A 13,540-nucleotide genomic window follows, 5' to 3' on the forward strand; every position below is an offset into this window, starting at 1 on the left:
GGGCAAGGAGAGTCCAAATGTGAACCTGATACCATGTTGCACTAGAAGCAAGAAAATGCTCAATGTCAAATAAAACCTCAGCAAAAGGGCAAAAGAGATTGCCTGAGGGGACTTCTACTGGCCAAAATTGGGGACAATTTGAACATCAAGAAAACCAAACCCCCATTAACTGCAGTTTACTTATGCAACAATCCTGCACATGTACCCCTAAACCTAAAAAGTTAAAAAAGAAAATGATAGTGGATTATATATAGTTCACTGAATAAGAATCTATTGAGACCTCAAAAATAAAAAGAGGGTAAAAAGAGTAAGCTCTTCTTTACAGAGAAATGCAGGCTAATATAGGTAAGATGAACATAAAGAATTGCCAGTTCGCAGTCCCCAACGTGTAATAATGAACAAGGCAAAAACAATGGATGCCAAAATATGTGAACAGTTTTGGAGAGCCATATAATCATAAAGTATTACCCCACAGACTATGAATTACAAAGGGGAAAACACACACACACACACACACACACACCCCACACATCTGTGGCGAGATCTGGCCATCCACCACCTTAACCAAATGATCAAGCTTATTATCAATAGTGGGTCAACCTTGTCTGGGAGCAGTGGCTCACGCTTGTAATCCCAACATTTTGAGAGGCCGAGGCAGGCAGATCACCTGAGGTTAGGAGTTCGAGACCAGCCTGGCCAACATGGCGAAACCCCGTCTCTACTAAAAATACAAAAAAATCTTGCCATTCTCCTGCCTCAGTCTTCTGCCACCACGCCCAGCTAATTTTTTGTACTTTTAGTAGAGACAGGATTTCACCGTGTAAGACAGAATGGTCTCGATCTTCTGACCTCGTGATCTGCCTGCCTCAGCCTCCCAAAGTGCTGGGATTACAGGCGTGAGCCACCCCATGCCCGGCCAGAAATTAATTTTCTTAGTGTGATAAAGATACTGTGGTTACAGAGGAGAACATCTTTATTAGGAGATGCATACATGGTTTAAGAGTAAAAAGTTGCAATGTCTGTGACTAGCTTTCAAATGGTTTAGCAAAATCAATCTATATTGAGAAAGATAATTGTGACAAAATGTTACTACCTGGTGAATTTTGGTAAAAGGTCTATGGATGGTCACCAAACATTTCTTTCAGCTTTTCTATGGGTTTGAAATTTTTACAAGTTAAAAGTAAAAGAAATAATAGAGATCCTCTGACCATAATTTAAACTGAGTTGGCAATGTCTGGATTAGAGCTCAAGAAACTTTATTTTTCACAAGATCATCCAGATGATTCTGACACATGTCTAGAGAATCACTGGTCTTTGGTTTCTGCTACCTCCTGTAGCCAGAGAAAAGTGAGAGGAAGAAAAAAGAAGTAGCTCAGCTGGTGGCCAAGAGCCTTTCCCCTGATGGTTCCACAAGCCAATTATCTCAGACATGGTCCAAATGGCCTTGGAGTCTTAAGACTGGATTTCCTATGGAGGAATCAAAGTACTAATCCTCCCTTGGGGGCCTTGGCTGCTGTAAGAAACCAATACTTGACCTTCCCAGGAATACAAGCTTCAGGGCACTGAAAGAGCTAAAAGGACTGGAGCAGAGGCAAGCCAAGGTGCTGTCTGAATAAGGGGAAACCCGCCAGGTGAAGAATCTAGTGTTTTGCCGAGAAATTCAATTAATACCAAACGGGATTTACCTGGGCAGAACAGGCAATTTGTTAATATTCAGTGACTGTTACACACCTGAGCCGGATGTCATTACTAACAACCCCTGTCATAGGCTTAAGCACTGCATGCCCTGCCCCCAAAAGCAGACAATTTGTTTAATGTCTATTCTAAGATACCTGAGGAAAATGAAGCCAGACTGATTATGGGACAATTTAAACAAATACAAGAAACTAAAGAGCAGAAAAGAAAAAGTTACGTCTCCATACAGCTACCGTGAATTACTTTTATTGAAGAAAAAAATGTTCATTAGAAAATCTGAATACATCCCTCTACATGAATACATAGCTCAGAAGAGGGGAAATGGAGGCGGGGAGGCATCCAAGTTATAAAGGGTAGAAAATGAATGCAAGCTTCTTTGAACTCTTCCAGGAACACAGGCAATGCTTGCAGTTTCCTGGGTACCCAATGGGCAGGGACAATCAGGAAGAGATCCATGGGACATAAGGAAGTTAGATTACTGCCCATAGCTCCCAGAAGGTTGTCCCCTCCATTTCTCCCACTCATTCTTTTGGCCGTGGGAGCCTTCCCTCTAAGCTGATCCACTACCAGCAGCCAGAACACTCCCCTAAAAAGCTAGCTTGGCTTCCTGGGCAGCCAGATCTTCAGGAGCAAGGCTGTTACGTTCTTGAGGCTGTCACTGCTGCAGGCCCCCCCTCAGCACACAGAGGACAATCCTCACTAACACACCACCAACCACTCCACTGGCAATTCCTATCCCCAAGGCTGACGCCACCTTCTTTTTCCACTTTGGGTGGGGAGGCTTGGAGTAGCTGTCCAGATTAACTTCCAATCCCTCATCTACTAACTTCTGATCTTCAGTAAGTGACTGATGGAAATTCAGGTTCACCAAGTTAGGAGGAAGAACCCTCAGCCCAAAATAGAGCCTCTTGACAAGTCTCAAGTTTTTTAATAGCTGCACATCACATCGGTATGTCCCAGAGTCATACTCCTGAGCATATTTAAACTTCACAAAGTGAGAGTTGGCTCGGAAGGGTTTGAAGACCTCATCGTCAGTGGAGATGATACCTCGAGCAAGTCTCCAGGTGAACCGGAAAGCTTCCTGTCCAATCTCCAGGACGTCTGAACTCAGACAGCTAAGCTCAAATTCCTTGCCAATGAGAATGGTGAAATGGAGCATCCCACAGATCCAGTTGGTCAGACATTCCAAGCGCTGAGTCTGACATTTCCTTCTCACTCCATCAGGGCCCACCTCACAGACGGTCTCCTCCTTATAGCCAAGGCCACAGGTGACCGTACAGGTTGTAGCACTGATGATAACTTTCCCCACAGCTTCCTGCAGCTTCTCAGGGATGGCCAGTGTTTTAGGTGTAGTCACCACCAAAGGCAGGTAGAAGGCCAACCCCAGGCTCCCAAGGGCAAAACTAGTGGCCAAAATCTTCATGTCTCGGTAGGCATTTTGCCACCCTTAGCCAGCACCCACAAGCTATTCCAGCTGAATCCTCCACAAATCATAACTTGATTCCTTTGACATGAGATATCCTTCAAAGTCAAAAGATAACGATGCATGTATTGTCAATAAAACAACACAACTTAATAAATAAAAGTCCAGTTCTTATAAACAGATGCCACAAGGCAGGAAAAAAACATAATGGTGTTGCTTTACTATCTACCGTTGTTAATAAAATAACCACCTTACCAGTCTTCATTCTTTTCATTGTTTTTTTTTTTTTTTTTTTTTTTTTTTTTTTGAGACAGGGCCTCACTCTGTCAACCCAGGCTGGGGTGCAGTGACATGATCACAGCTCATAGCAGCCTCAACCTCCTAGGCTCAAGTCATCCTGCCACCTCAGCCTCCTACGTAGCTGGGATTACAGGTGCAGGCTACCACACCTGGCTAATTTTTCTATTTTTGTAGATATGGGGTTTCACCATGTTGTCGAGGCTTGTCTCCAACTCCTGAGCTCAAGCAATTCACCCACGTCAGCCCCCCAAAGTGCTGGGATTACAGGCGTGAGCCACCGCACTGGCCGTTTTCGTGTTCTTTTAATGACTTTAAATCCACCTCTTGGGAAGACAAAGAAGAAAAGACTTCAGAAACTGAAGTAAATTTCCAAATTACCTCAAATGCATAATGAAGTTATGCTCTTCCTCACCCTTACCCTTCCCTTCTATAAACCAGGATCTAAATTAAGGGTTTCAAAAGCCCCAGTTAAATGTCACCAAATAAAAACAAATACTAAAGTCTAAAAAAAGGAAGATTAACTTGAATTATTTCAATGTTCCTAAACCTCCTATAAAAAGGATTAAGAACTCTGGACTGGGAGGCAAGTAACTTACCCTTCTTGAATTTCTGTTTCCTCCTTTGTAACTTCAGACCTCCTTGCCTATCTGAGGAAGGTCACTTAGAGCATCGAATGATATACTGTACGTGAGAACATTTTGTAAAGTGTAAAACACTGTTCAATGTGTAAGGTATTTTAAATAGAAATGGAAGTTCACAAAGACAAGGGCCAAGATGACCATTTCAAATCAGAATGTTTAAGGTTATGTCAAAGGCAGCTCCTCTCCCCTTTTTAGGCACTCTTCCTTCCCAAGGATACCGAAGATATATTTTGAGTGAGAGGATACGTGATGCTCCCTGATGCTTGGCCTACTCCCTTTACCCTACAGAACAGAACTCATCATTCACTTAGGTCAAGGTTGCTATGAAACAGCTATGATGTCAAAGATGGAGTTCTCAATCACATAGAAGATTAATAAGTAGACCCTCAAATTTGACATTAAAATCAAAGACTTACATAGACTTTGTGAAACATTTTATCTTTAGGAGACAATGAGCATTTAATTTTAAAGCTACTTCATTCAACAACAACAAAAAGGCTAATAAGAATGTAACCGTACTTACGTAGACTTGAAGAAAGATCCTTGGAAGGCAGGAACTTCCTAGCATGCATTTTTGTAACCTCCAGAATGCCTAGTCCTACGGCCTCTTCAGAGTAATTACAAAACCATACTGAGTTAAGTAATTGGAAGACAGATCATTACTAGATGATCTTTTTGATCAACAACTTTTCTGCTTGCATCATTTATTTATAATCTCATCTAGAGGCAGAAATCTAGACTACATGTCCACTCCCTACCCCATCCAGATCTATCTTTTCACACCGAAAGATCTAGTATCAACACAGGAAACCACATTTTCCTTTGTACTAAAGCAAAGTGGCCAGAAAGTTCCAGAAGTGAGCAGTGTTTACAAATAAACATCTACACCTGTTCTTTAATAAACATCCGATTTTATTTACAAAGCATTAAAGCTTCAGCAAGAAGTACCCAAGGCTAAGTCTCATCTTGTACAAAACTACAGAATTTTTTTTTTTTTTTTTTTTTTTTGAGATGGAGTCTTGCTCTGTCACCCAGGCTGGAGTGCAGTGGCACAATCTTGGCTCACTGCAACCTCCGCCTCCTGGGTTCAAGCAATTCTCCTGCCTCAGCCTCCCAAGTAGCTGGGATTACAGGCGCCCGCCACCACGCCCAGCTAATTTTTGTATTTTTAGTAGAGACGGGGTTTCACCATGTTAGCCAGGCTGGTCTCAAAACACCTGACCTCAGATGATCCAATAGCCTCGGCCTCCCCAAGTGCTGGGATTACAGGTGTGAGCCACCACACCCAGCCCAGAATATTTTTAAAACCAAATTTTGGGGGTGGCAGGGCAGGGATGACAAAAAGGAAGAGAATATACATATACTGTACAAATCAAATAATTCAAATTGAAATGGATAGAAGGTTTTAAAAGTTGAAAAAAAAATTCCAAAAACATAAATAATTATTAGGAGCTACCGCCAGAGACAATTTGACAGGGCTGAAGATGATTTTCTCAGTAGCCAGTTTAGGAGGTGGACATAGCACAAACATCCAAATGCACAGGCAGAGGAAACCAAGCTACTTCACACATGGAAAATATGGCAGAAACCCTCTAAGTCCCATACTTTGCACACTGCTGCAGTGTATAGTGCAGAGGACTGGAATGCATATAATGTCTGCAAAACAAAAACATGTCTAGTGAGCCACCTACTCATCTCAACCACTGGTCTAACTCATGACAGTCTCAAAACGAGTAAGAAAAAATTAGCGGCATCTAAAAATATAGACATTTTGCAACTGACTCAGGGAGAGCTCTTTCTTCGACTACTGAATATACTGGTTCCAAATGATGGAGTGAGACAAAGAGGCTCTTACTGACGTGCTCTACTTTGATTTCTATCCTAAAATCTAAAAGGTAATCAATGTGTTTGGTTACCTATAGGAGCATCCACCAACTGACATATCTGATATATTTCTTTTTTTTTTTTTTTTTTTTGAGATGGAGTCTCATTCTGTCATCCCGGCTGGAGGGCAGTGGTGTGATCTCCACTCACTGCAACTTCTGCCTCCCAGGTTCAAGTGATTCTCGTGACTCAGCCTCCGGTGTAGCTGGGATTATAGGCATGTGCCACCACGCCCAGCTAATTTTTGTCTTTTAATAGATACGGGCTTTCACCATGTTGGCCAGCCTGGTCTCGAACTCCTGACCTCAGGTGATCCACCCGCCTCAGCCTCCCAAAGTGCTGGGATTACAGGCGTGACCCACAGCGCCCGGCTCACCAACTGATATATTTCACAGTAAGCACAGTATTTAAATTCTCCTTTTAAAATACTGATAAAAAAAGACAATCCAGGTTAAGCACTTCCGGTCAGCTAAAAACGCCACTCAGAGAAGCTACTGAGCCCTTTTCACACCTGGTTTCCCAATGGGATTTTCAGAGAATTTCAAACATCAAACGTACACATCTATCCAATCTGCTATTTTTATATAAAGAACAACAAATGTCAAAAAAAAAAAAAAAGCTAAGCAACCTTTCACAGAAAGGAAGTGACTGAAAACACAGTAAGAAAAAGGAGCACAGGTACAGGAAGGGAAAAAACGCAATGACTGATGAGGCTAGATTTCCACAGGCAGTGATACAAAAAATTCACCTTGATCTTTGATTTGAACTATGTGGTTTGCTGCTTTGATTCTGGATGGTTTTACTTTACTCCTTGCATAGATTCCCCCAACCCAGTAAAAAAGTAGCTTGTTGAGAGACACCTGGGTTTGTTTCCATCTCTGGAAGCCAGCACAGGTAAAGCAATATAAACTATTGATGATTCATTGCTGGAGATGGATAAAACTAGCTATCTTCAAAAACCATGATTAATGACAATGAACCAAGATTGGAGGGAAACATGCAATGAGAGGAAAACAAGGGAACACCCTGAATTGTTACAGCCCGGCTTCTTGGGCAAAATGTGGTATGGGAGGAAGAGAGGGCCTTCATTGTTCCCTTTCTGAAAATTCGAAATCTTTCAAGCACTTTCTTTTCTGCCCATCCTTTGCACACAATATGGAAATATAGGAGGTATTAGGGGAGAGGAGAAGTTTAAAATGAGAGTATGCAACAAAAGTTTTCCTAGGATACCGGTAGCAAAATTTCAGATAAGTCACTCGAGGACATGCATTGAGGACAGAAGGCAAATGGGAGATAGGAAATGACAGGTCAAAATGACGCTGGGTACAATACAGTTAGATGAGCAAAACACAGGTATTTTTTCTCCAGCAACGTAACTAGGCATCAAAGTTTAAATGAGTCAAAATTCCTATCTGATGTCTTCACAAATCTTCATTCCTGAGAGTCTATTTGGACTTATGCTTGAAAGGGAAGGGAAGGTCGTATACTCTTCTTCCATAATTCACTTCTTCATTTAAACATAAAATTCACCCTCCCACCTCCTGGGTGGGAGGCACACGCCTTTGTTTTAAATTAAAGTCAATTTTCAAATGACTGACCACAGTGTCCAGAGGCCACATGATGGCAAAGTGGGAAAGAATGAAGAACTTCAAAGATCTTCATAACAGTTCTGAGATTGCTCCTCCTGCTAAAGAGATTAGACACAAAAAGATTTCTTTTAGCTTCAATTTAGACCAGTTACTTGTAAGAACAGAAATACTGAATGCTGGATGATGCATTACAAGCACACATGGACCAAGAAATTTCCCCTTTTTAAGAAAAGTCATAACCAACTCCAACTCCCAATTACTCTTTATTGAACAAAACAATCCAAATCCAAAACCCCCCACCCCAATACTTTCCTCAGTACTGTCCCAAAGGGTGGGGGGAAAAGCAAAATGATCAGAGTTCTACATTTTTTCTAAGCTGCTAACCATGCTCTAAGGTGCTAATAAATAATGTTTAACATTCCAAAAAGTGCAGTAAGTAGAGGAGAAGAAATTTTAGGGTACCACACCTTTCAACCCTTCATATATTTAAAGATTGATTAGTCACTAAATGATTAACAAGTGAACAGGAAACCCTTCTCCCAGCACCACAGTTCCTTAAGTGACATACTTATCACCTTAGAATCCCAAATACGGTGAAATGTTCATGAGAGCTACTGTCCACATTACTACACACGAACGATGATTGATAAATAATATCCTGAATAGTAAAATGAAATGAACACTTCCCTGATTATTCCAAGAAGCTGCTCAACCTCTGAGAGACATCCTTTAATGAGCTGCTGTGAAATATTAACTAGGAAGTGTAAAAAGAGAAGAAGGTGAAAAAAATCCTCCCAGGTGTCATTTGGAATGGCAGAGAGCACCTGAAGGTAAAATGGTTAAAAAATAATCGCCCAAATTATGAAACAAAAGTATCCATTTATATAACTTTGATTTTTAAAGTTCCTGCACAAATGAAAACTGACAATAAAAATATATTCACATGTGCCTGAGAACACACTGAAGTTACAATGAGATACAAACTTTCTACTGAATGTTATGCTGCTAAAAATCAAATTTAAACTTTTCATAGTTCAGTCAGATTAAAAGCTTACTTAGCACCGGTTTTTCAGATCTCTCTCAACATAAATCACAATGAATTCCTTGCATTGATTTTTTTTTTTTTTTAGACAGAATTTCACTGTTGTTGCCCAGGCTGGATTGCAATGGCGTGATCTCAGCTCACTGCAACCTCCGCCTCCTGGGTTCCAACGATTCTCCTGCCTCAGCCTCCTGAGTAGCTGGGATTATAGGCGCCCACCACCATACCCGGCTAATTGTTTTGTATTTTTAGTAGAGATGGGGTTTCACCATGTTGGCCAGGCTGGTCTTGAACTCTTGTCCTCAAGTGATCTGCCCGCCTCAGCCTCCCAAAGTGCTGGGATTACAAGCGTGAGCCACTGCACCCGGCCGCATTGATTTTTAAAAAACCTCCTGAGATAGAAAAATCCACTCCACAAGACTCAATATCATGCCTTAACTACTTTAAGGCAATTTTCACCAACTATTCCCACAGGTACCCTGACCAATTTAGTTGTAATCGTTTAAAAATGAATACAACATTGCCATTTTAAATCTAAATCATAATAGGAGAAAGTGGTTTGATCACTAATCAACAGCATTAGTAATGGGCACTCAAGATGACTAAGGAGCTGCCTTACACTGGTTAGCTGAGGGCAGCTCATGTTTCTATACCATCCTTGTTCTTCTGAATACACAAAATAAATAAATAAAAACCAAACCAAACAAAAGCTTGTTGAGGCATCCGGCAACAAATCAAAACCAGAGCAAGCAGTACTATGAGCAAGATAAGATACACAGAAATAGCAAGACAGAAGACTCCAGCCAATTTAAAGACCTGACGCAGCAACTGCCCCCAAGGAAACATATTATTTAGCTGCAACATAAAGGAAATCTCCAGGAATGTAATAGGTAGGAAAATTCAGCTCAAAATGACCAGCTATTATTGGTACTTTCCAGTAGCAGCCCAATCGAGGTCGGCCTAAGAGAACACTGAATCAAGATTTCAAACCCTACCTTGGTTAGCTAATAACATCTCATAGAGTGAGAAAGACTACCCTGATTCTAGCAGGAATTCATAAATTAGTCTTCACAAGGAAAGGAAAGAAAAGAAGGAAAGGAGGGAGGGAGGGGAGAGAAAAAGAGAAAAAAGGAAAACAAAACTACCAAGCATTAAAAAAAAAATCCAGATTCAGTTAAGTGACTTGGAGGTGGTTCAGAGCCCTGGGGTGATGGGTTGGCACCAGGGCAGTGGTGTAGCGCAGCCCAAGACAGGGAAATCTGCATGGTGCCTGTCCACTCCCAGAAGTGTCACCTCTGCTCACTTTGGCCCTTGCCATCTCCAACAGACCCAGGTGTGCACCAACCCCTTCAAGTCTACCATCCCATGAGGCCTTTAGAACACGTATGTAACCGACCACACCTTTGTCCCACTTTACTACTGATGTTTACTGTCAAGGAGCCCTACCTCTTGGGCAATCCTTGAGCAATCACAGACCACTAGGAAGCTGGTGATTCTGCTCACATCTCAAGTTTCTGGTCTCAGGACTGTCCTCTGGAGAGTATTTAAAGTAACTAAGAAGCATTTGATAGATAGTGCAGACTATGTTAGCCTTGTCCTTCCAAAAAGTCCCAAGCTCAGGGTTACCCTCACCAAGCTTCACTTTGGGTCCTCACTCACACAGAAAAATGTTCGCATGAATGTGGGCCCTCTAGTGCTAGCCAACACTGACAAGCTATTTGACAGGAAAGAATTTTTCTATAGCCCCAGATTCCAGATGGCCAGATTATCTCTAGAGTGGTCTGTCTGCCAATTTTCCCTTGAAATGCATATTCTCCTGTTAAAACAGACAATAGACTATGGTAGCTTTGTTAGGGCTAATCAGTTTAAGGAACAGTTTCTACCATAACTGGTCAACTACAGATATTAACAAACAGTTGTCATTCATCTAACTTGGGTAGTAACACAGCCTACGACTATAATCCTGCCTTTGAATGATTTGGCTCAAATGCAGAAGTTGTCTATAGGGCAGGGGGCCAAAACCTGGAATCTACACATACAACCCTCAGACTGGAGTGATTTTTGAAGATGGTTTGGCCTCAGAAGTTTTGGATCAGATTTCCTTTCTTAATACCTGGTGGGAAATCTACAATGACTATATAGTGGCTTTTACTGAAAATCTCCAAGGTATGGAAGAATATGAGATCCAAATGCCAGAGCTTCCCTCCGTGGTCATGATAGGCCACATGCAAATCAGCAGCAGGTACCAATCTAACAGCCTGCTCAGGGCCCTCCAAGACGACCACGTTACTGGATGAAGCCCTTCCCGCACCCAAACAATCCCATATAAAAACATGACAGGTTGCCCTAAAACAGACTTTTGATGGAATTATCTGTGATATCCAATATCATCACTCTCCCCAAAATTTTCAACCTCCACAAAGATCCAAACCACACTGCAGCTGGTCAATAAAGGCAGGTGTAATCCTTCTGTGGAAGTCTTGGAACTATACCTCAATGCCCCTTTGAGGTTTTTGGGTTTTTTTTAATTTTTTTCTTTTGTAGAGACAGGGTCTCACTATGTTGCTCAGGCTTGTCTGGAATTCCTGGGCTCAAGCATTCTGACTGCCTCAGCCTCCCAAAGTGCTGGGATTACAGGCACGAGTCATTGCACCTGGCTGATTTTATTTTTGTTTGAGACAGGGTCTCCCTCTGTTGCCCAGGCTGGAGTGCAGCGACGTGATCATAGCTCATGGCAATATCAAACTCCTGGGCTCAAGCGATCCTCCTGCCTCAGCTTCCTATGTTACTAGGTGGGCCACAGGTGTGCACCACCACGCCTGGCTAATTTTTTGATTATTTTGTTTCCCAGGCTGGTCTCAAACTCCTGGGCTCAAGCAATCCTCCTGTCTTGGCCTCTCAAAGTGCTGGCATTACAGACATGAGCCACTGCACCCAGCTCAAGGTTTTTTCTTGTTTGGTTGGTTGCCTTTTACATAGATGGAGTCTGTTGCCCAGGCTGGTCTTGAACTCCTGGGCTCAAGAAATCCTCCCGCCTCAACCTCCCAAAGTGCTAGAATTACAGGTGTAAGCCTTATTTACCATACATTTCCTTTTGAAAAGCACATGATTAGGGATAGACAGGTTTTAAGAAGCTATAAGACTATCCTGAAGTCTTTTAATTAATTATGTTTGGCCACATTTTAAATCACTCTTAAAACATTTTAGCTCTTCGGGCCAGGGAAATCTATTTAAACTTTAAATTGCATTTCTTCTGTAGTGGCATCAGCGTGTGCAAGAAGTGGATTTGGAAGGACTGTTTTTATTTACATCTAGTCAATCTGCAATCTTTGTTGGCAATGCCCACATGACTGCTCCAGGCTACTTTACAATATATACAAACATGCCGGGAGTGATGGCTCACGCCTGTAATCGCAGTACTCTGGGAGGCCGAGGCGGGTGGATCACTTGAGGTCAGGAGTTCAAGATCAGCCTGACCAACATAGTGAAACCTCATCTCTACTAAAAAAATACAAAATTAGCCAAGCATGGTGGCGCACACCTGTAATCCCAGCTACTCGGGAAGCTGAGGCAAGAGAATCACTTGAACCCGGAGGCAGAGGTTGCAGTGAGCTGAGATCGCGTCCCTGCAATTCAGCCTGGGGACAAGAGTGAAACTCCGTCTCAAAAAAGAAAATACACACACACAGCATTATATGTATATATTCACAAACACAGCCTTAGGTGGGTTGAATGTGGAGGTGGTAACCATCAGTGCACCACCATAAATATTGTTGGGAAAAAAATATTGGTACTCAGTGGTATGGTGTTGAGCTATCAAAAACTAAAGTCTAAAATCTAGTAAACTTGAGGTAGAATACTCAAAATGATGAATAACTGAGTCTATTTCAGCTTCTCTGTAAGAGAATTCATGTTTACAGACAATGATTAAATCACGTAAGTTATAAATTAAACAAAGAATTCTGTTTTGCACTCTAGTCCTTATCACATTTGAACACATTCAGATTAAAATTTTAAAGTCAGGGGGAGCCTGAACACAACCACTGACACATTATCAATCCATCTTTGAGTCTACCAACTAGCTACAAAAAAATTGAGAATACTGTATTAACTAAAGCAGTGCTTCTATATAAAGCAAAAAAAAAAATTTCCAAAGCCCAATGTTTACACAGAAATGGATTCTAATTTGATTAACATTTTCTAAACAAGAGACCAATTAGTCTAGGCTCACAAATATTTGGTAAGAAACAGAAATTGTTTACTGTCCCCCAATAAAAATCCCTCAGTAATCTAAAAGTGAGAAAACTCAAATATTATGTATCAAAAGGCTTAGGTGTTAAGATGCTACACAGATACTGTAGTTTCTGTCTTTTTGGTCATTTCCTCCTGTTTTCAGATACTGGAAAAAAATTAAAAACCAAAACAAACCCCATCTTCTTCCTTAACATGTTGGTACTACTAACAATTTCATTATTGCTTCTGGACTACTAAGAGAGAGAGAGCACTACCTGTGGGATTTGAACAATCTGGAGAGGGAGAGAAAAGATGCTACAGTGAACCAGTCAAGAACTATATAAAACAAGCTTGTATTTCTGGCTACTTGTCTGGCTCTTTCATTTGAGACAAAACAAACAAAAAACCTAAGAGCAAATAGGGATGAAGAAATGAATTAAGCCAGGGATTCTTACCCTTTTTTGGGTCATGAATTCCTACAGGAATCTGATGAAAGCCATGGACTTATTCCCCAGAAAAATATTCACATAATATTTTGCATATAACATCAGGGGAATGTAGACTTCTTCAAAACTATTTACAGACCCAAGGTTAAGAGCCACTGAATTAAATCTGGTTTAGCCTGCCCTTAGCAGCAGCTTAAAATTCAGAGATTATCTGCTGCTGGGAAAAAGGTAGGAAGGGAGGGGGAAAAATGTTGCAGTTAAATATAGTCAAGGGCTATACAAAGCAA

General features: G+C 41.4%; 2 protein-coding genes across 5 annotated transcripts in view; both read right to left on the reverse strand.

Annotated features, from left to right (window-relative positions):
* Positions 1–1,925: 1,925 nt before the first annotated feature.
* TMEM81 (transmembrane protein 81) lies at positions 1,926–4,795 on the reverse strand. The gene is made up of 2 exons (XM_023186894.2): positions 4,015–4,795; positions 1,926–3,216 (listed from the first exon to the last, which is right to left on the reverse strand). The coding sequence occupies exon 2, from the start codon at positions 3,116–3,118 to the stop codon at positions 2,351–2,353; it is 768 nt and encodes a 255-aa protein (XP_023042662.1). The 5' UTR covers positions 3,119–3,216; positions 4,015–4,795; the 3' UTR covers positions 1,926–2,350.
* Positions 4,796–4,950: 155 nt separating this feature from the next.
* The window catches only part of RBBP5 (RB binding protein 5, histone lysine methyltransferase complex subunit), a 36,649-nt gene continuing 28,059 nt past the window's right edge, over positions 4,951–13,540 (reverse strand). For 2 of the 4 annotated variants that reach the window (XM_023186893.2, XM_023186891.2), the window contains exon 14: positions 4,951–7,627. In XM_023186893.2, the coding sequence (XP_023042661.1) occupies positions 7,602–7,627 (26 nt within the window). In that variant the 3' untranslated portion in view covers positions 4,951–7,601. Of the gene's footprint in view, positions 7,631–13,540 lie in introns of all 4 variants that reach the window. The other 2 variants (XM_023186892.2, XM_023186890.2) reach the window with 1 other exon arrangement.

The sequence above is a fragment of the Piliocolobus tephrosceles genome, chromosome 1, assembly GCF_002776525.5.
Source record: "Piliocolobus tephrosceles isolate RC106 chromosome 1, ASM277652v3, whole genome shotgun sequence".
Lineage (NCBI taxonomy): Eukaryota > Metazoa > Chordata > Mammalia > Primates > Cercopithecidae > Piliocolobus > Piliocolobus tephrosceles.